The sequence below is a fragment of the Myotis nattereri genome, assembly GCF_964212035.1.
Source record: "Myotis nattereri genome assembly, chromosome: 1".
Taxonomy (NCBI): Eukaryota; Metazoa; Chordata; class Mammalia; order Chiroptera; family Vespertilionidae; genus Myotis; species Myotis nattereri.
This window is the reverse complement of record NC_138075.1, coordinates 186,987,051-187,010,969: the sequence shown is the minus strand read 5'-3', so window position 1 is coordinate 187,010,969 and position 23,919 is coordinate 186,987,051. Positions and strand designations below refer to the sequence as shown.

Genomic DNA, 23,919 nt, shown 5'->3' with positions numbered 1-23,919 from the left:
TTCAAGTCTGAAAATCCTTTCTTCTAATCACACTGGAGGAAAAATAACAAGACTACAATCTTCTTTTATCTAATTAGCTAAACCTTAAGGATAATAGTGAAACAAAATGATGACTGATATAACTAACATCATTAGAGAAAACCCTGCCTCTGAAATCCAGGATACAACGCCCACGGCCAATATACTTATTCCACACCCTGATCTGTTTCTGGGTGATTTTTGACATACTTCTTACCAGAAAACTCTTGGGGGTTGAAATAACATTCTCTAAAGGAAAACATTCCTAAAGAAATTAAAACTACAAAACCTGACATTCTCACTGTTATTCATGTTAATTCGAGAAAAAGTCAGAATTACAACAAAGAAAAAAAACGTATTTTTTATTATACCGAGTGGAAACATGGGAATTCTCTCTCTGAAGAAGAAAACAGAACTCTTACTACCTAATTACCTCTGCAGCTTCATTCACTGCCAAAGTGCCATTAATTTTTTAGACATTTAAATACATGAATCACAAGAGAAGATGCTTCACCTCAAAAGACCCTATTACTTACTTGAAAGAAAGGCAACTTGAAGCTCCTGCTGATAATCTTGTGGCTCCCAGAGTTTCCCCCATTTGATGCTAAGCCCATAAAGTACCTGGCAGACTCTGCTGTGTCTGTTTCAAGTGACACTAACTCCATATTAGAAGGCACACCCCTGCTAACATGGAAACTGTGAGTTCCTTGCTATTGAAATATTGGACTGTGAATGTGGATTCCATAATCAGGGAAGATTCTATAGTCTTTTTATATAATATCAATACTAGGTGCCCAATCAGGGAATAAAAACAACCTCCAAGGGAAGCCAGAGCCACTGGCCCTGTGGTTGATGCAACAATCACCATGATGACCAGTGCTTCAGTCACTATAATGAATACCACTCTCCTGCCTAGGGATACCACTGGGCTCAGAGAAAGACCTGTGAGTGTGCATGGTGCCATTTGTCCCATGGCGGAAGATGATTCGCCAAAAATTTATTCTCATCCTCCAACAGAAAGCAGTAAGACAATAACTGAAGCAACCATTCTCTTGGGGACTGACACTATACCTAGATCAGAAACAGCTATTACTTCAGAAGGAGACCACATTACTTCAGTAAGTGACTATATACTGGAATGTGATTTTTCAACAATTGCAAACAACAGGCTTCCATCACCAAAGAAAAGACCAAATTCAGAAGAGAATATGGAGTCCTATATTAAGTCATCAACCAATCTGGAAAAAGAAATCACCGCTCTGACCAGCACAAGCTCCATGGCTAATGACTCTACTACTGAAAATGTCATTCCAGTGAAAATTGGTAATATCTCATCACCAGTCACTTCTGTTTCTTTAACAGATTTTTCGACTAGCATGGCAAAAGAAGATATTCTCTTGGATACCATTGACCCAGGAGATAAAGATGTCTCAATAATAACTTCTGAAGTCTCCGCCTCACTAAAGAAAAGCACTTCCAGTGTTACTGACATCCCTGTCCTTCCAGCTAAGGGAAAACTTGACGTCCACAATTATAGTTCCTCAGTTAAATCTGATGTCACTGCTGATGAGGTTGTCCAGATGACTGACTCTTCTATTCCTGAGACTGAAATCGCTCCAACTGCTGAAAAAAACTTAACTACTATTCCAGACATAACTACCTTTACAGAAGAGAAAATAACTAAAATTGACTTAATTCTCCCGGAAGATGACCCCACTTCTGTGTCTAAACTAACTGAATCTGATGAGGAAAAGTTCATCACTGTGTTTGAATTTACTACCACTGCCAAAAGAGACAAAGATAATCCAGAAGATGTTCTGTTACCTGCTGAAGAGTCTACGGATGGAGTTGATGTTTGGATGGAGAGAGAACTTGCCAGTGAAGCAGACAACCATCCTGTTTTGCTTACTGCTATTGAATCCAGATATGACTTCGTTGTTCCTAAACCAGTACCTATGAACCTCTTGGAAGATTCATCTCCTACAATGAAGGAAGATTTGTCTGAAAATCACAGAGTGGAATCTGTAACTGAGGTTACTGAGGCCTTTTCCCAAACTACCCCTGATCTAGATAATCCAAGCCAAAAGGAAGACACTTTTACAACTGAAATGGGTGTCTTTAAACTACTGAAAGAAGAGCCAGATGAGTTCCTGATTTGAAAGCAACATAAGAGGTGCCACGTCCAATTGTGTAATAGCCTAGACATTCAGTTTTAATATATAAGAAGTGCATCCAACAAGCAAAAAAGTAATAAAAAAAAGAATGTGGGCATTTAAGGCAAGTATTGGACTTAGAAAATGTAGATGCTTAGGGATAGAGATCATGCAGCAGAAAATGTTTATGTAAACTTACAAAACTTACCAGTACAAGAGTTCCCCTCATATCACAAAGTTTGACTAAGATATCCAATAGTTGGAGATATTAAGAGAGCACTAAAGAAAGCTCACTTTCTGCTACATTTAATGATTTATGTCATTTTAGTTAATCCTTAATTGAATTATTTACTGTGAGTTAAAGATATAAAGAGAGTAATATTAATAGATCTAAAATGCCTATTCTAAACATATTTTTCATTAGTATGCAACTAATGATTCTAACCTTTTAAAAAATATAATGGCAATCCTCACTCATCTAAGAACTGAGGCCCTTCAATAATTATTTTGTGCCCACATGAAGAAACATAAGTATTGTAGGTCTATAGAGTCAGACAAAATGATATTTTACAAATATGTATATTTGTCAAGAACAAAATTATATGTAAAGGTATGAATCAATTTAATTTTCTTTCTTTAAAATGTCTTTCCTGAATTTTTGTCAATTTTTTTCAGGTCTTAAGCACTGATATCATACTCTTCTTATGCTTTGTTTAGCAATTCAAGGACATATATCTTCATCCTTTTCTGACACAGACGTTTGAAAGTCTGTTTTCACTTTGCTGATTCTTCAATAAATCTTGACAGCAACTGATTTACTGTGTGTAGGTGTGTTTGATATTCTAATACAGTATTCTCAAGTTAGGAGGGATGTAAGTAAAATCAACTATTTGTTGAAAGAATAACTTAATTCAGGACACCAAGAATAGAATTAGTCTATAGAGACTCATAATTTTATTGTATATAAAAAAAAGCAAAAAAAAAAAAACCAAAAACCACTGGGTGAATAGTAAATGGTCTGCACATATGGGATATGGGAGTAGTTGGGAAGGATAAGGATTTACACCATTGGGTAGACTATAAAGTAGAATAATTATGGTAGTATGTTAAAACATAGAAACACATTTTAACAAAAATTTAGTTACATGGTAAAGTGAACTTCAAAAGCATGGGATGAGGTGCTTAATTAATCTTGCTTTAGCAATTGAGTATTTGAGCAGAAAAGTCAAGATAGAGTACTATTTAAAACCATACTATACTCTCCCTGAGTCATTCCCCTAAATGTCACTTCCTTCAACCATGCAGTCCCCTGTATTCTCTCTCCCATCACAATGCTCCATGATACACAATATCTTGCTTTATGTAACACCCATCTATCTAATAAAAGGGTAATATGCTAATTAGACTGGGAGACGTTCCAGATGTTCTTCTGGACAAAGCCACGATGCCAGGGCCGAGGTAGAGGCAGTTAGAGGCCAAGAGGGGAGGGCAGTTTTGGGTGATCAGGCTGATGGGGAGCAGGGACATTGGGAGTAAGCAGACCAGCAGGGGGTCCAGTTGGGGGCAAGCAGGCATCAGTTGGGGTCAGTTGGAGGTGATCAGGACAGCTGGGGAGGGGGCAATTTGGAGTGAGCGGGCCAGGAGGGGAGCAGTTGGGGGTGAGCACGCTGGCACAGGGGGCAGTTAAGGGTGATCAGGCTGGCCGGGGGGCACTTGGGGGTGAGCAGGCCAGCAGCGAGGGGCAGTTGGGGACAAGCAGGCCTGCAGGCAGAGAGGTTAGAGGCAGAGTGGAGAGGGTGCAGGCTGGGCTGAGGGACACACACCCTCCGCCCTCCGTGCACAAATTTTGTGTATGGGGCCACTGGTAATTTTTAAAAATTGTCTGTTGTGTTAATTTCCTAGGGCTGAGTTAACAATTTACTACAAGCTAGATGGCTTAAAAAAGTATAAATAAATTATCTTAAAATTCTGAAAGTTATAAGTCTGAAATTAAGGTGTCAAAAGGGCCATGTGCGCCCTGAAAGTTGAGGACAGGATCTTTCCTTGCTCCTTCCTACCTTCTAGTGGTTCCTGGCAATCCTTGACATTCTTTGGCTTATAGACTCATCATTACAATCTCCACCTCCCTCATCACAAGGTGTTCTTTGTGTGTGTCTCTGTATGCAAATTTATCTCAATTTATAAGGACACCAGTCATTGAATTAGCCCCCCTTAATCCAGTATGACTTCTTAACTTGGGTACATCTGCAAAGACCCCCATATTTGAATAAGGTCACATCCACAAGTTCTGGGAGTTAGGACTCCAATATATTTGGTGGTGAGGGAAAAGACATAATTCAACCCATAACATCTATTTAATATTTATCTTCCCTACTATATTTTATGTTTGCATAATTAATAAGATCACATAATTTATCATCAAAACCAGAACACTTTTGAAACTGAAAGGAGCCACTATAAATAATAACTCCAAAATAGCAGGAATGAAATTGGCTGTCCTGAGTAACATAGCTAATCACTCCATTCTAAAGGGAAGGGATCATAACCCTCTTGTCCACTGCTCAATCCTGAGTGTTTTGAACATAGTTGATACTCAGTAAACATGCATGAATAAATGAAACTGAATAATCATTTTATTTACTAGGCTATGAATGCTCTCTGAGGAAGGATGGTATAAAATGGATACTCAGAAATGAGTATGAGTTTACCAGAACAAGAAGGGGATAACTGGTTTTAAGCAGAGGGAGCAGCAGGGGCAAAGATCCAGAACATAAAAGTATTTAGTGTGCTCAATAATATTGAAGTAAGGTTACAGCACAATAGTTCTGAGAGAGAATAGTAACAGATATATCAAATTGAGACATCAAAATTTACAAAAGCAAAAATAATCCAATTGGGCCAGACCGTGTATATTAGAGTTCTCTAGAGGGGGTTGGGGGAAATGATCATACAGATAGATGATAGCTATAGATAGGTAGATAGATGATTGATAGAGAGAGAGATGATAGATGATAGATAGATGATGATGATGATGATGAAGATAGATAGATAGATAGATAGATAATAGATAGATAGGTGATAGATTAGATAGAAAGATAGATAGATAGATAGATAGATAGATAGATGATAGATAGATGATTGATAGATGATAAATAGATAGATAGATAGATAGATAGATAGATAGATAGATAGATGATAGATAGATAGATAATATAGAGAGAGAGGGGGGAAGATTTCTTTTAAGAAATTGGCACACAGGATGAAAGTGAAGGGATGAAAAAAAATTTCCATGCAAAAGGAAAAGAAAAAAAAAGCTGGAGTAGTAATACTCATATCTGACAAAATAGATTTTAAAAGCATCATGCTAAGCGAAACAAGCAAGTCAGAGAAAGATAAAAATCATATGATCTCACTCATTTGTGGGATATAATGAACAACATAAATTGATGAAAAAAAATAGAACCAGAGGAAGGAAAAACACTCTAGGATATAATAGAAGTAATCCTGTTATTTGCAGGATTTTTAATATTTTCTACAACTTTTGTGATATCATACTACATTAGTACAGTTTTGGTAATATTTTTATACTTAAAACCCTTTTATTCTTGAAATATTAATGTTCATTGCATGTAATATTATTATATGTAAGATCATTTTTCTTGAATAATTGGTGTTTATTGCATGTAACATCTTATTTAAAATCTGTTTTCTTGAGATATTAATGTTTGTTGCATGTAACATTATTATATTTGATTGTTTTCTTGAAATATTAAGGTTTATATCATGTAACATTATTATATTTAAAATCATTTTTCTTGAAATTAAAAATAACTGGAAAAAAAAGAAATTGGCTTATAGCTCTAGCCAGTTTTGCTCAGTGGATAGAGCATTGGCCTGTGGACCAAAGGGTCCTGGGTTCAATTCCCAACAAGGGCACATATTTGGGTTGCAGGATCCTACCTAGCCCAAGCCTGGTCAGGGCTCCTGCAGGAGGTAACCAGTTGATGTGTTTCTCTCACATTGATCTTTCTGTCTGTCTTTCCCTCTCTCTTCCACTCTCCCTAAAAATCAATGGGAAAATATCCTCAGGTGAGGATTAACAACAAAAATTGGCTTATATACTTGTGGAGACTGGCAAATTCAACATCCATACCCCAAGTTGGCTGGTAGGCTTATAAATTCAGATAAAAGTTAATATTATAGTCTTGAGTACAAAATCCACAGGGCAAGTCAGTAGACTGGAAACTTAGACAGGGTTTCTATGCTTTAGTCTCAAGGCAGAATTCCTCCTTTTTAGAAAATGTCAGTCTTTGTTCTTAAGGCCTTCAACTGATTAGATGAATCCCATCCACATAATGAAAACTAATCTGCTTTACTTAAAGCCAACTGATTGCAAATGTTAATCACATCTATAAAATACCTCACAGCAACATCTAAACTAGTGTTTGACCTAACAGCTAGGTACCCTAACCTAGCCACATTAACTCAAAAAATTAACTATCACATCATGTGTAGCAATTTTGGGTTAAAATTTCACACAACAGTTCATATTTCCTGAGCCAGTTTCACTGGAATTAACATGGTTTTTTGTTTGTTTGTATGTTTGTTCATTTTTGTTTTGTTTTGTTTTGTTTTGTAAGAGCTAAAAGGAGTTTTATGGTAAAGTACATTGATAAAATATTGAAATAAATTTTCTGGAATATTTAAATGAGAATATGTACATGAAGTGTTCATGGAGCTCCAGGAACTCTAGGCACTAATGCTCTGTGTAACATGGTCTGGGAAATGCTGATGTAGACAATGATCGGCATCAAAAGTTATAGGCAAGAGGTAAATATATAAATTGTGGTTTAGAAAGATTGTTTTGATGAAAAAGTAAAAGTTGTGTTGAGAAGGTACAGAAAGCAAGAGGCAGACAAGAAATCACAGCAGGAACCAATTAGAATGATTATCAATATATTCCCATACTATCAGTGTATTATATTTATACTAGAGGTCCCGTGCACAAAAATTTGTGCACTAGGGGGGGAGTGGAGCCCCTCAGTCCGGCCTATGCCCTCTCGCAGTCTGGGACCCCTCGGGAGATAATGACCTGCTGGCTTAGGCCTGCTCCCGGGTGGCAGAGGGCAGGCCCAATCCCTAGGTGCAGCCCCTAGTCGGGCTCAGAGCAGGGCCAATTGGGGACTTGGGGCGCCGCCCCCTGTCATACACAGAGCAGGGAGATTGGGAGGTTGTGATTCCACCCTCAGTCACGCTCAGGGTAGGGGCGATTGGGGGGTGAGGGCACCATCCCCTGTCATACTCAAGGCAGGGTCAATGGGGAGGTTGCGGCGCCACCCCCTATCATGCACAGAGCAGGGCCAATCAGGGGGTTGGGGCATTTCCCCCTGTCACTCACAGAGCAGGGCCCATCAGGGGGGTTGGGGCTCTGTACCCTGTCACGCGCAGAGCAAGGCCAATCAGGGGGTTGGGGCGCAGCCCCCTGTCACGCACAGAGCAAGGCCCATCAGAGGGTTGGGGCGCCTCCCTCTATCACCCACAGAGCAGGGCCGATCAGGGGGTTGGGGTGCCGCCACTCTCACACTCAGGGCAGGGCCGATGGGGAGGTTATGGCTCTACCCCGTCACACACAGAGCAGGGCCCGTGGGGGGCGGTTGGGGCGCCACACCCTGTCACAAACAGAGCAGGGCCTATCAGGGGGTTGGGGCGCCACACCCTGTCACAAACAGAGCTGCAGGGCAATCAGGGGGTTCAGGCGTTGCCCCCTGTCATGCTAATCCCGGTGCTGGGAGGCATATTACCCTTTTACTATATAGGGTAGAGGCCTGGTGCATGGGTGGGTGCCGGCTGGTTTGCCCCGAAGGGTGTCCTGGATCAGGGTGGGGTGCCTGGCCAGACTGGGTGAGAAGCTGAGGGCTGTTTTCAGGCTGGTGGGTGACTGAAGCTCCCAACCGCTCCTTTTTTTCTTTTTCTTTTTTCTATTCTGGGCCAGCTTTAGCTTTGAGGCTTGGCTCCAGCTCTTAGGCCTCCGCTGCTGAAAGTAGGTTTCTGGCCTTTGCTTACAATGTTGCGATCCTGCTGGCTGAAGCCCGGCAGGTTTCTGGGGTTTTGTTTAGCTTCTATGTTTGTTACATAGTTGCTTGCAGCTCAGAGGCCTGCAGCGGCAGGCGGGGAACATTGGAGTCCTCCGTCACTGAAGCAAGCAAGCCTCGTGTTAGTTTCAAGCTGCCTGGCTGCCAGCCGCCATCTTGGCTGACAGTTAATTTGCATATTGCCCTGATTAGCCAAGGGAAGGGTAGCGGTCATACGCTAATTACCATGTTTCTCTTTTATTAGATAGGATTAACTAGAATGATAATAAAATAAGCACAAGTTCAACTACGTAACCTCCTTGACATGAAAATTTTATGTAAAAATTTGAAAGTTCAAATATTAGTCCCAATTTGTAGTTGTTCCTAGTTAAGTTAGCTGACTCTCTAATGAAAGCAAGCATCTCTCATTCTATAGAATTTTGGATTAGATATCATTTACAACAAAGTCAGAAAAGGAAAGGAACCTTATGTATATATTCACTTGGTCAAAATCATCATTTATTGCCTATGTTTATGCCAGAAAATAGGTTGATAGGGATGCAAAACTGCATAAGATAGAGTTTGTCTTACTCGCTATAATAATAAAAAAAATTCTGTTAACATAAATTAAACAAACTTTAAAATGTCTTGGTCCAATGGAAATGAAAAACTGAAGATAAATTTGGGTTGAAATGCTGGCTCTTGAAACTATGATCTAATTACTTATTTATTCAAGTCTATTTCTTCATGTACAAAATCACTTTGTATATAAAAGCACACAGATCTAGGCCTGCATCTTGACCTAGATTTTAGGTTGTTCTCCTAAAAAAAATGTTTTAAAATATATATGAACAAATTGAAAAAACAATAACCAAGGAGACACTGTGTCCAGTGCCTTTAAATTCACCTTCAGGATAAAAAAATCTAGAGACTCTCATCTGATCTTCAATTCATCACCAGGTAAAGCAATGCCAAGATACACCATAGTCAGATGCTAAGTTGAAAGAAAAGCATCACAAATCCAATTAACTATGTGCAAATACATAATGTTTTCCCATCTTTCTGGTGATAAAATTTTATGAAAAGTATAGCTTTGACATCAAAGCAAATGTCAAACTACTAAATGTTCACACTTTGTATAGTTCAATAACTAGAACATTTCTTGTGACCAAGATGATTATTGTGGTGCACAACAGCCCTTCTTTTACAATTTATTTAAAGAATTATTATTTTTCTAGTGGTAGCAGCATATTAAGGAGATATCAAAATGGCTCATTAGTCATCTTTTTCTTATGTTTGTTTTGAAAATTCAAGAAAGAATGTAACATTTGTAGCTGCCTTCCAACTACTGATGTTTAAATTGAGCTCATTTTCTAATCTCTAAAATCTGATGTTTAGGAATGAAGTATTTTACCTTAAAAAGCTAAAATTGAACACAAAAGATGCTACCATCTTCAAATACTCTCTGCCAGCTTAGATTCTTCAACATTTGCACTACTAGCAAGACAAATATTATAAACAGCAGTCTTAATTCTGAAAATGTTCATTAGACCTAGAGTTTGTAGTCAGCTTCACAATTATCTCTTTGTTAGTAAATTTTCAAGTGAGTCAAATGTTAAGTAATACGCCTTCTATTTTTCTGATGCACAGATAATTAGCCATGATGTTTCTGAGAAAAATGAAAGGACAAATGTCACCTTTTGAAGATTATACCACACCTTGTTTGCTTCAGGAAATAATTGAATTAGCTCAGAAGCAAATGCTAAAATAATAATAATATTTTGCTTAACAATAGGAACAAAATAGGATAAAGGAGAGGGGAGAAATTCTTTATAAGGCATGAATCGCCTGCACTCTTCCAGGCTTCAGAAGCTGAGGCAAGGCTGGCACTTCTGGACAAGCAGAGAGAGGATCCCTTATTACGGTATCATTTTTAAAATTTCAAAGACTTAAAATTTCTTTAGCTTTTGATTAAATCCAGTTTCTAATCAGTATAATTATTATGAGATCTCAAACTCTGTTTTCCACAGACTTCTCATAGACAATGCATTTGAAAGGAAATAGCATACATTTTTAAAAAATGGAAATGCTTTAACAAAGTCATCAACCTATGAGCTTTATCCACTTTTATTAGTAAATTGTTAATACTTTTAGAAATTATAGTAATAAAAATAGCTTATACTCTAGAATACCAAATAGCTTTAAGGTAAATCTTTTAGATATAAATCAATATTTTAGTTTTGTAATTATAAAAATGAAAATGTTTTCAGTAGCAGAAACATCTGTTGTACTAAATTATACAAGAAATCATTGGGCCTGATTTTTTAATTAATCAATGTTTCCATTTAATTTGTCTATTTTATTACAAAGGGAAGGACATATAAATATCTGAGTGTGTCTTATATTTTGCTTGAGATTGTGACCGTTTCACATGATGGAGGTACACTTATTAATTTGGCTTTCTATTCTTATTCTTCAAGTATTGTGATGTGACCATTTCATCAACTAATCACTTAATGTTACATTTAGAAAAATGGGCCTCAGATAGGTTAAGTAATGTGATCCAGTTTGACCACTAAATGAAATTCAACTCTATTACTATTGATACAGTGTTTTTTCTCTTAAAATCACAAGATGTCCTACTGAATAAAGTCATTGTTAAAACATATTAATTTTCCATCAATTATGTTGTGGTTATCATATTTTTATATTGTAACTTAAAGATTGGAAAAGCAGTACATTTGAAGTTGAGATTTTATAAGCATAAATAATTAGTTATTGATCCCACTACTTAGCTACTTTTCTTGCAAAATAATGAAGAAAAAAATAGCCCTAGCTGGTGTGCCTCAGTAGATAGAGCATCAGCCTGCGGACTGAAAGGTCCTGGGTTTGATTCTGGTCAAGGGCACATGCCCAGGTTGTGGGCTTGATCCACAGTAGGGGGTGTCCAGGAGGCAGCCAATCAATGATTCTCTCTCATCATTGATGTTTCTATATCTCTCTCCCTCTCCCTTCCTCTCTGAAATCAATAAAATATATTTTTTAAGAAAAGAAAAAATAATTGTATAGTAACTGCAATTAAGGAGACTTTGGTTTGGTTTGGTTTTTTGTGTGTGTTTTTTTGTTTGTTTCTTTCTTTCATTTCCCTTGGGTAAGAGAATCCAGCAATAATGATCATATCAAAAGAGTTGAGCAGAAATGTTAAATTTCTAAAAGTTACTCATAAATAATGAAAATAACACTGATGACAAGATCAATAAAATAATTCATATTTCTAACTATACACTTTAAGTTGTAACTTCATGTTTAAAAGTTTCTGCCTAGTGTTTATATGTTTAAATTATTAAATCAACAAAACACCACAAAAAAGTTTTTATTAATGTTTCTCACTACTTTGATTGGCTTTTTATTAAAAATTATTTCTCCAAAGTGATTGATCTTTATGGAATAAACAAACAAGTTTATGCCACAGGCTTTTTTCTTCTGCAGTGGTTCATTTCTGCGGGCTTCTTCTCAGCAGCTGGTTTCTTAATAAGCTACAGCCTTTTCCCACCAACAGCTTCTGCTTTGTAAGGCCAACAGCCTCCTTGCCTTCCTTCACGACCATAGGCTTCTTGCCTGGAACCCCTTCTCATCTGATTTGGCTTCTACCGCTGCTGCTGCTTTATCTTCCTGGAACTTGTGGTTCTAGGCCTGGCGAAGAATAGTGTTGCAATGCATGGTCTTTGCATATGGGTTTAGTTTCAACATGATTCTTGGGTTTTCCAGTGGATTCTTCTTCAGGACTCTGTGAAGAATCTTCTTGTGTGGTGCTCAAAGACTCTTTGGGTCTCTGGGCTTTTCAAGATTCTGCTAAGGTCTGTACTGAGCACCTGTGCATGGGAAGGTTGTAGTTACTCTTGAGGGAGGCAGCTTTCTGCCAAGTGCCATAGAAATTATCCAACTTATGGAAAGCACTTTCAGATACAGCCCACAACCCACCAGGAACAAGTTTCAAAATGTTCATTTTGCTTACATTAAGCCAAGTATTTCCAGGGATGTTCTGAAGGCTTTGATAATACCATTGTCCTCATTAAAGATGATGCAAGGTCCCTTGTACTGGATATGATGACAGTTTCTTGTTTTGCTTTTGCCAGTTCTCATTCACTGAGGGGCATAGACCTTGTTGATACCATTCCAGGCCTTAAGTTTCTTAAGAAGCAAAAACGGCCTCCTTGGTTTTCTTATAACCTTCAACTTTAGCTTCAACCATCAAAAGACATTCAGGAACTTCCTCAATATGATGATGATCTTTAGACGTGAACAGTGCAGGGAAGGCCCAGGCAGCCAGGGCAGAGCCTATGGCAGGTCACTTCTGTGTGGTGTTCACGCTTCGGTGCCAATGGCACCAGGTTTTGGTTGGTGCAAATGTGTGTCCCCCCACAACACATACTTCCAAAAGTACCCTGGCCAGAATGAGGAGTGCCACCACCTCAAACTCTGAGAATTTGAGCCCACAGTACTGCCATCAGCCCAAGACTCAGCACTGGCTTGATGACCTGCCAATTCACTGACAGCATAGGGCTGTCTAGTGTTTTTGCGCAAGTTGGCATGAACAAAGTTCACAATATCTGGTTGAATGGGAGCCTTAAACACAACAGGCAAAATGATTCCCTCTTTGCAGAGTACACTGATGTCAGTGGATGAATACACGCCATGGTGTGGAGAGGAGAAGGCCACGGCTCCTCTACCTGGTGGCTCCCATAGAAAGAGCCATGAAAATGTTAATAACAGAAAATCCACACATAAATTAAAACATCATGTCACACATTTTAATTTTGCTTATGTTTTTCTGTCCTTATCTATTTGGATAATTGATATACAATGTGGTATTAAACTTTCTTATTATTACACATGAAGACTATGTCGAAATTTGAAAATTTTTTTCAAATTTTTGAAAAGAAAAATTTCATGATACTCTTCATGATTATCAGTATTCATATTTTTCATTATAAATGGTTCTCCTTTGGTTAAAGTTCATCAAATACAAAATGATGCTGCTTTTATTTTTCCACCACCATGAAGCACCTTCTGTTGCCTACTTCTAGAAGACCCTAAGACAAGATGAAGGCTCTGGTTTTTATTGCAATCATCTCGACTTTTACTACCTGCTTCTTGGTAAATATTAGCTATCCTACATATGTTTATTTTCTTATTTAGTTCTTGTTCATAAAGTGTAAAATTAGTTTATTGGGTTTTTGTTGGTTTTTTTAAAAATATATTTTATTGATTTTTACAGAGAGGAAGGGAGAGGGATAGAGAGTTAGAAACATCGATGGGAGAGAAACATCGATCAGCTGCCTCCTGCACACTCCCTACTGAGGATGTGCCCACAACCAAGGTACATGCCCTTGACCAGAATCAAACCTGGGACCCTTGAGTCTGCAGGCTGAAGCTCTATCCACTGAGCCAAACCGGTTAGGGCAGTTTATTGTTTTATGTTAATGTAGGTTTATACTGCACACACATTGTTTTATTTTTGCCAAAGATCTTAATTTAACTTTCTTTTATTTCTTTCCACATATTTATAGTTTCAAGAATTCCAAACATTTATAATTAGGAAATTATACTGTCATGATTTTAAATTGTATGTTCTGAGTAATACCTCTGCTATAGTATTTCTGTATATTCCCCAAAAGAAAGACATTGTGAAGAAAGTTGATTATAAGGAACACTATAAAATAAACTTGAAACCACATAAAGAATTTAACATAGATAAAATAAATTCAGAAATTCTAGATATTATATATAATTTCCAATGAAGAGCATATGTTTGGTATCCTCTAACATTTTTAGATTTGTTTGCCTACCACCTGCACCTAAATTACATTGTCTAAGGCTCATTGCTGTAACATAACCCATTATTATTTGGTGAATTGGCAATGTCTCATAGGCTCTGATAACTGTGAGAACTGACTCTTCCCCCATTAATTCATGCTATCTTTGGATCACTCATGTTTCTCTCCCACAAAAGGCAGTCTGGTTTTTCCTTACACCAATTCATAAAGAGGTTGGTTCCAAATGATCTCCAGGGTTGGCACCTGAATAAATAGTAATTAGTATGATACAAGAAGCCAAATCTAGCACTACCAGGAAACTGCAAACTAGTTCAACACACCCGTAAGAATGAGAAGGGAGAGAAACCCTTCTGCTTAAACATCTCCAGAAAAAAACTGATCATCCTTATCCGGTGTACTGTGTACACTTTAAACTGATAGAAGGTCACACCCATTTTATTAAGACACTCAAAATTCTAAAATTGTATTCAATTCCATTCACCCTAACCTGTGGTTGGCAAACTGTGGCTCACGAACCACATGCGGCTCTTTGGCCCCGTGAGTGTGGCTCTTCCTAAGCCTTAGGAGTACCCTAATTAAGTTAATAACAATGTACCTGCCTATATAGTTTAAGTTTAAAAAATTGGGCTCTCAAAAGAAATTTCAATTGTTGTACTATTGATATTGGCTCTGTTGACTGAGTTTGCCGACCACTTCTCTAACCCAAACACATTTTATCCTCATAAATAATTTATAATCAGTATTCTTAAAATGCCATATATACTCTGAGCTTAATTTGTAACATATGAATTCTTCATCTCATTTTAGTCAGCAGCTCCACATAAGAGAAAATTCCACAAAGAAGTAAGTTTTATCTATATTTCTGATTATCTTTTTGCATTTTCATTCATAATCATGTCATTTATGTCTGAAAAGTTGATAAGGTACAATATCTTGTTTTTATTCCTGACCTAAGAAAATGAGAGAGCCAGAGTCACCCAATGGGAATAGTTCTGTTAGCACCAAACTTGCCTTCAGTTGCTGGCCTCTTAGATATGTATTGATCTGCAATGGGAGTAGGACAGTTTAGCATAAAAAAAGCAAAGTTTACCCAGCCTTCAGTACAAAAAAACGATCTACATCTATTCAATGTAAATGCCTTTCTTTTTATAAGTACTAGAGGTCCAGTGCACAAAATTCATGCATGGATAGGTTCCCTAGGCCTGACCAGCGATCAGGGCTAATTGGGGGCTTCCTTCCCCCCAGCTGCCAGCTGCCGGCCAGGTTTCCTTCATTCTGCACCGCCCCCTGATGGTCAGTGAACATCATGGCAAGTGGTCAAACTCCCAAGGGGACAATTTTTATATTAGCCTTTTATTATATAGGATTAATGGCTTTTTAATAAGGTACATTTCCTATGATCCCACAAGATGTAAAAATTAGTTTATTTTCTCAAAATTCAGAATCATCTAGACTTTTCAAAATTACAAATCTCTGTTCCCACTCTGCCATTTCTAATTGTCATAACCCTTACTCCATGTCACAATGGAAGTAGAGAAGGATGTGTTACCTGAAAATATTTGTCATGTCATCCTGTTATATAACCCTGCTCTTTCTTTTTCCCATTCAAGACAAGTACTCAAAATGAATCCTTAAAAAAAACAATAAAAGTTATCCTGCTTCTTTTTGCTGTTGTTGTTATTACACTACCATTATTCTACTTCTAATACAATGGAATAGGTGTAGTAGCCCAAATTGTGCTGATATTTAGGAAAAAGAATAATTCCAAACAAAATTAAAGTTTGTGAAAATTTTGGCAACTTATTTATGCTTCATTTTAAAGTCAAGTATCTGACTCTTTCTAGAATTTCTCAATTAGATTACTACTGTTTTATGAAAAGGCAGGAGGAATATCATATTTAAAATCACAGGATTAACTTCTGCCAGTGAAGACAAATTAAAAGACCAGGGTTTAAATGGACATTCTAATGGAATGTCATGTTAAAAGTCCAAGTAACTGCCAAAACCGGTTTGGCTCAGTGGATAGAGCGTCGGCTTGCGGACTGAAAGGTCCCAGGTTCGATTCCGGTCAGGGGCATGTACCTGGGTTGCGGGCACCTCCCCAGTAGGAGATGTGCAGGAGGCAGCTGATCGATGTTTCTCTCTCATCGATGTTTCTAACTCTCTATCTCTCTCCCTTCCTCTCTGTAAAAAATCAATAAAATATATTAAAAAAAAAAAAAAGTCCAAGTAACTAAAGCAAATTGAAATTGTCCATGGCATTGCTAACATGCACTGACTGATCTAGGGCACGTCTATCTTTTAGCATCTATGATTCTGTGCAAATGAGTCAGCCACATGGATTCATGGAATGGTCTGTCAATCTCATATTTAGGGGGACTATGAAAAGAGAGCAATGCCAAACTTCTACAGTCTCCTTTTATTCTCTTTATTGAGAGTAGTAAAATGAATTATGTTTTTTTCCAGGTTGGAAATTAGAACAGCTTATCCCCAAAAGTTCTCTGTAAAGAACTGGAAATCTTCTATGGAGAAATAGATAGATGATAGATAGATAGATAGATAGATAGATAGATAGATAGATAGATAGAAGATAGATAGATAGATATGACACTTCCTTAGCAACGTTTGGAAAATATTGCATATCATTCAATAAGTGCTGGAGTAAAGAAATGTTTACTTTATCTAAACATGTTTCCATAGTTATTTAACTAGTAATTTTTTTCAATACCATGCATTGTAGGACACATTTTGGGAAAATCCTATCTTATAAAAGAGTAATATGCAAATTAACTGTCACTCTGCGATAAAGATGGTGGCGCCCATAGCGACCGGGAAGGACGTTGGCGGTGTCACCCTAGAAATGTGAGCCCAGCAGGCATTGCCTCGGCGACCCCCAAGCAGGTCGCACAGCCCTCGAGCAGGCAAGCATGGCCCACAGGCAGCCCCCAGAAGGGCCAGCTCGCAGGTTGATCCATGAGCAGGAAAGCACGGCCCGCAGGCAGCACCCAGCAGGGCATGCTCGCGGGTTGCCATGGCGATCCGCAAGCAGGCAAGTGTGGCCTGCAGGCAGCACCCTGCCCTGGCCACAGCTCAAGAGAGAGAACAACAACAGGCAAGGCCAGGAGCCTGAGAGGTCAACACAGAGGGCGGCCTGCTTCAAGCCTCCAGGGTGTGGCTGGAAGCAGGCTCCCAGCAGCACACACACACACACACACACACACACACACGGCACCTGCTCCGAGCCTCCTATGCGGCTGGGGGCAGGCCTCCAGCAGGGACACACACACTCACACACACACACATACAGGGTGCCTGCTCTGAGCCTCTGCTGCCAGACTGTGGCCATCAGTAGGACATCCACTGAGGGCTCCCTGACTGTGAGAGGGGCAGGCTGGGCTGAGGAACCCCCACCTTCATTGCACGAATTTCATGCACCGGACCTCTAGTCTATAATAAAATGATTAGGCTCTGAGAAGAGCAGAGAAAAGCTTACTTCATATTTCACTAAATGTCACAATTCAAAACCCTTTTCTTGGTGGGTACACCCTTTAAATTACTTATGGAATGAAGTTGGAATATTTACAAAGATTTAAGTGATAATATAGATACATAGTTAAAGCCTGATTTCAGGCTAGTTTATGCATCTCATCTGTATGAAAACAAGTGTTCTGTATTCTCTCTCTCAAGTCTAGTGAAAGTTCCGAAGAGCATTTTAATTTATCTAAAGAAAAACTTCTTAAGAAATTACTAAACTACTTTGGAAAATTTGGATCATCTCCTGGAACTCCTGTTTGCCACCATGGTTATCCTGAATCCCACAGAGGCCACAACAGCTACCATCCTCACCACCACCCTCGCTCACATGAGAACATTGTAACCCTCAGTTCTCAAGCACCAGGAACCACTTCTAGTGCTCCTCCAACTGTAGTTCCCACAACTACCACCACTGTTGCCACCAGGGCCGCTTCCACTGTCCCTGCCAGCAAAACTACAGGTGTGGCATCCAGCACCATGGCTCCCAGTGCCCTCCAACCGAAGGGCACCATCAAGGCTGTAGTGCCAGGCACAGCCCTGGCTGAAGCAACTGACTCTACTGCTGAGAACCAGCAAACAGAGCTTCAGTAAATTCTCCAACCATCTAAGATTATACATGTACCAAGACACAAAAGACAAAGGCAAACCAAGGTAAACAATATTTTCCAAACTATTTTCTGACGAAATGAGTGACTTGAAAAACTGTCTAAATACTAAAGACCAGGTTATTTGTTTTTTGCCCCATCAAAGAGAAAAGTAAACAACTCGTTTCTAACTCTGCAAAAAATGAGAAGCTTTTATTTCTCTATCATTTCAAGAACTAAATCTGGTCTCCTTGAATGGATAGGGTTATACCTATAACGCCAATGATGGTAGATTCCTACAAAAGAAAGAAAAAAACAATTTCAGGCCAGTCAGTGTGGTTCAGTGGTTGAGTGTTGACCTGTAAACCAAAAAGTCACAGTTCTATTCCTGGTCAGGCTACATGCCTAGGTTGTAGGCTTGATCCCCAGTAGGGGACGTGCAGGAAGCAGCCATTCAATGATTTTCATCATTGATATTTCTCTCTCTCTCTCTTTCCCTTCCTCTCTCTGAAATCAATAAAAACATATTTTTTAAAAAATGTTCAACAAATGTGTATATTTTGACCTTAATTACATTCCCAATGCTGAAATATGTGTTGTTTTCTTGAAATAAAAAAGGTCTCAGTAAATAAAGTTAGTTTTTACTTGACAGTTTATTAAATCCCACCAAGTGTGCATTTAGCACAGAGGAATACTCCCTTCACTCTTTCAGGACCTATAACAGTGATGGCTAACCTATGACACGTGTGTCAGAGGTGACACGCGAACTCATTTTTTGTTGATTTTTCTTTGCTAAATGGCATTTAAATATATAAAATAAATATCAAAAACATAAGTCTTTGTTTTACTATGGTTGCAAATATCAAAAAAATTCTATATGTGACACAGCACCAGAGTTAAGTTAGGGTTTTTCAAAATGCTGACACGCCAAGCTCAAAAGGTTCACCATCACTGACCTATAACCTCTAATAAGGCAGAAAAGGATAAAATATTTCAGCAAATATTACAATGAGACTTGATAATAGAGATATAAACTAAAGCATAAGCACATAGAAGAGCCCTCTTGCTATGAACATTGATTGAAACACACACATCATGCTATAACATTCTTAAGAATATTGAAGAAATAGAAGAATATAAAATATTGTTCTTATTTCTAAATATAGTTACTCCTAATTATGAATAAATGAGAATTCTTCCAATTATCTATAATAATAAAGCATAATATGCTAATTAGACTGGACGTCCTTCCGGAGGAAGCCGGGCCTGTGAGGGAAGCCAGGGTCCCAGGTGCCAGAGGGAAGCCAGTGCCAGCAGCCGGGGGAAGGAAGGCCTTCGCTAGCACAAATTTCATGCATCAGAACTCTAGTATATAATATATAAAAAAAAAACACACAATGAAAGATGCCAATTGTGGAACACTTATAAAGGTTCTGATGCTGTCATTGCACTAAATTCTCCTTGTACTGAATCTCATTTAATACCCATAGTAACCCTGTAAAGCAAATATCATTGTCTCCTTTTTTGAGATGGGAAAATTGATGTTATGAGAATTTATGTGACATTCCAAAAGACCCCAAAGTATAAATGGTAGACCAGTCTTCACACATCTATTAACTCCAAAGTCCCAGCTTCTAATGTCCTACCCAGTATTTGGCTATTTTAAAACAATTGGAGAAGGAGGAGCCTATGTATTCTTAATTAATTATTTGTGGTGTTTTGTTTTGTTTTTACAGATCATGAAAAACTGAATATTGACATATTTGTCATCACCTTCTCTCACCATTTTGGTTTTAACAAAAACATAAAGAAATACACAAAAATAAAGGGATGGAAGTTCTTGTTACTCCTTTAGTTTTGCTATACTGTAAAGAATTTCAAAGATAATTTATGCATTTGATCACATGTGTATTGGTCTCTTCTTTATTTCTCTGTAGAGTAACAGCAATATTATTGGCACCTTCACTCTTCCAGATGACTCTGTAACCCACACAGTACTTGTCCAGGAAATAATATATATATAAATGCTTCCAAAGCAAAAATGCCAAAATTGTTTGAAGTCACTCCATATAACATCATATTAAAATATCATAAACATTAGAAATAGACTTTGTTTTAATATAAAGTGAATTTAGTATAATCAAATAATTACATATATATGATTTTAATAAAGCATAATTCTACATATTCAGATATGCATATATAAAATTGCCAACGTAATAAAAGTTACAAAGAAGAGGTGCCAATACACCCCTACCTTCAAAGAGATCATAGTCTAGGACACATTTAAAAAAAAAATAGAAAGAATATATAAGTTAAATGTCTACCCATCTACAGATATTTTTTCCTGAATATTTTAAATACTATTCTTTCATCTAAATAAATATAGTCTCCAAAGATTGTTCTGTTGAAATGTTGTACCATCTTCATGAATCACTTCATCCAAAAATATATTATATCAATTTCTAGTTGATAAATTAATTCATTCAAGTGATTTAGAAAACAAAATTACATAGATCTGAAAGAGGAAACAGAATAATACAAATATAAAAACTCAATCACTATTCCTCAAATATTTAAGTGACAAAGATAAAAACAAGACAATTAAATAACTAAGGAATCTTTAGTAAATATAATATGCAAGGCACAAACAATAATAAACAAACAAGAGAGAAAGATATTCTTCAGGGAGAGCAAACATAGAAAACTATAATGGATAAACTATAGGAGACACAGATAATCACAAAATCTTAGTACAGAAGAGCTGAAAACAAATTTACTAACTAAAAGATACAACCTAATTGTGAAGAAATAAGAATTAAAGGTCCAGGATGCCCATAACCAGAACTAGGGCCTTAAAAGTTATTCCAGTATGTACTATAAAATTTCACAGAGGATATAAAAAAGGAGTGATTTCAACATGCAGAAAATTGGTAGGAGGCCCACTGCTAAGTAAAAATACAACAAATGCATGGAGGTAGGAGAGCACTTGGCATTCCTATTCATATTCACATCTTCCAAACAGGCGCTAAGTGTAACACTAAGCCAGGACTGCAATGCTGGGAATAGGATAAACTACATACCACACTTTCAAGTGGCTCTTAATCCCATGAAACATAAGTTGTCCATGAATATCAGACTTTCCTGGAAGAATGGATATGAGAACAGGAGGTAATAATTATATTAACAAAAACCAGGATTAAGAGTTTGGATTATTTCTATAGAAAGGAAAATCAATAAAGGTTTAACCACAGAAGATTATTATAGAACTATGCCTTAAAAATAATGAAAGCATTTGATTTCTTACATGTACCACATTCTGTTCTATTAGGTTCACATATAATTATTTAACAATCACCATAAACCTATAATTCCCATCATTACTGACACTCTATGCAGCGGTTCTCAACCCGTGGGTCACGACCCCTTTTGGGTCGAACAACCCTTTCACAAGGGTCACCTAAATATATCCTGCGTATCAGATATTTACATTACGATTCATAACAGTAGTAAAATTACAGTTATGAAGTAGCAACGAAAATAATTTTATGATTGGGGGTCACCAGAACATGAGGAACTGTATTAAAGGGTCGCGGCATTAGGAAGGTTGAGAACCACTGCCTAGAGCAGCCGTGGGCAAACTACAGCCCGCGGGCCGGATCCGGCCCGTTTGAAATTAATAAAACTATTGAAAAAAAAGGCCGTACCCTTTTATGTAATGATGTTTACTTTGAATTTATATTAGTTCACACAAACACTCCATCCACGCTTTTGTTCCGGCCCTCCGGTCCAGTTTAAGAACCCATTGTGGCCCTCGAGTCAAAAAGTTTGCCCACCCCTGACCTAGAGGCAGGAAAACTGAGGCTTATGGAGGTTAATCAACCTCCCAAGGACACACAGTAGGTAAATGAAGAGCATGCATTCGACCTGGCTGGTGTAGCCCATAATATTTACTTTTCCCAACAAAAATGCCCAGGACACTTAGAATGTAAAAACAAACAAAAGAGATACAGAGACATACAAGCATGGAACAGACTGTCGAATTTCAGAGGGCAAGCGGGGGTGGGTGGGAAGAGATTAACCAAAGAACTTATATGCATCTAATCTAATAAAAGAAAAACGTGCAAATTGACAGCATGTCTGCTACGCCCCAAGCCACGCCCACCAGCCAATCAGAGCAACTATATGCAAATTAACCCAACCAAGATGGCAGCCGGCAGCCACGGAGCTGGAGCAAGCAGGAGGCTTGGTTGCCTGGCGATGGAGGAAGCCAAGCTTCCTGCATGCCCTGGCCGGCTGTGGCCTCCACTCAAGGCAACAAAGTTTCAATTATAGAAGATAAATAAATCCCAGATACCTGCTTCCAGCCAGCCTCCACTGGGAGCTTGGGTGGCTGGGGGCTGTGGCCAGCCTCAAACAGCCATTAGCCCTTCACCCAGACTGTCCAGGCACCCCAGCAGGACCCATCCACCCTAAAGGGGGTGTGGTCAGCCTAAAAACAGCCATCAACCCCTCACCCAGGCTGGCCAGGCACACCAGTGGGGACCCCTATCCTGATCCGGGACACCCTTCAGGGCAAACCAGCCGGCCCCCACCCATGCACCAGGCCTCTATCCTATATAATAAAAGGGTAATATGCAAATTGACCCTAACATCAGGAAGACTGGGAATGACTGGTCTCTATGACACACACTGACCACCAGGGGGCAGATGCTAAATGCAGGAGCTGTCCCCTGGTGGTCAGTACGCTCCCACAGGGGGAGCTCTGCTCAACCACAAGCCAGGCTGATGGCTGCCAGTACAGCGGCAGTGGTGGTGGGAGCCTCTCCCGCCTCCTCAGCAGCACTATAGATGTCTGACTCCAACTTAGGCCTGCTCCCCACTGACAAGTGGACATCCCCCAAGGGCTCCCGGGCTGCCAGAGGGATGTCTGACTGCCAGCTTAGACCTGATCCACCGGGGAGCGGTCCTAAGCCAGCGGGTGGACATCCCCCAAGCGGTCCCAGACTGCGAGAGGGCACAGGCCGGGCTGAGGGACCCCTCCCCCGCTGAGTGCACAAATTTTTGTGCACCGGGCCTCTAGTACTGTAATAAATATACATGAGAACTCACATTTCTAGGAGAAATGTGCTCTAAACTGCACCTAATGATAAAGACAATATGAATTACATTAATGTGGGATATATGCAGTCTTAATTGAGCAAAACTTTTTCTTATAAAACTCCAGGATAAGCAGAACACAAAGCTGACTGGACCATCACAATTCCTAGTTTTTGTTCTTTCCTTCAATTTCATGTTTATTGCTAAAAGTATTACAGATGTGCCCCCTCCTCCCTGTCCCCCCCCCCATTGAACCCTTCTAGTCTTCCTTCTCCCCACTTTTTCCCCATTGAACCCTTCTAGTCTGCATCTGTCCTCCTCCCCAGGCCTTCACAACACTATTATTTATAGGGTTATGTTTATACTAGAGGCCCAGTGCACAAAAATTTGTGCACTGGGGTGCGGGGGGGGGGGGGTCTCTCAGCCCGGCCTGTGCCCTCTCGCAGTCTGGGACCGCTTGGGGGATGTCCACCTGCTGGATTAGGCCCACTCCCCGGTGGATCAGGCCTACACCTGCAGTCAGACATCCTTCTGGCAGCCCAGGAGCCCTCCGGGGATGTCCACTTGCCAGCGGGAAGCAGGCCTAAGCTGCAGTCAGACATCCTTAGCGCTGCTGAGGAGG

General features: G+C 39.0%; 1 protein-coding gene and 1 pseudogene across 2 annotated transcripts; one reads left to right on the top strand and one right to left on the bottom strand.

Annotated features, from left to right (window-relative positions):
* Nucleotides 1-989: 989 nt before the first annotated feature.
* On the top strand, nucleotides 990-2,177 carry CABS1 (calcium binding protein, spermatid associated 1; the record flags this gene model as incomplete). The annotated part of the gene is made up of 1 exon (XM_081082956.1): nucleotides 990-2,177. One exon carries the CDS (start codon nucleotides 990-992, stop codon nucleotides 2,175-2,177), a length of 1,188 nt encoding a protein of 395 aa, XP_080939082.1.
* Nucleotides 2,178-11,703: 9,526 nt separating this feature from the next.
* On the bottom strand, nucleotides 11,704-17,096 carry LOC308534984 (large ribosomal subunit protein uL4-like; annotated as a pseudogene). The gene is made up of 2 exons: nucleotides 17,085-17,096; nucleotides 11,704-12,979 (listed from the first exon to the last, which is right to left on the bottom strand). The product of its transcript is annotated as a large ribosomal subunit protein uL4-like (transcript).
* Between the last annotated feature and the right edge of the window lie 6,823 nt (nucleotides 17,097-23,919).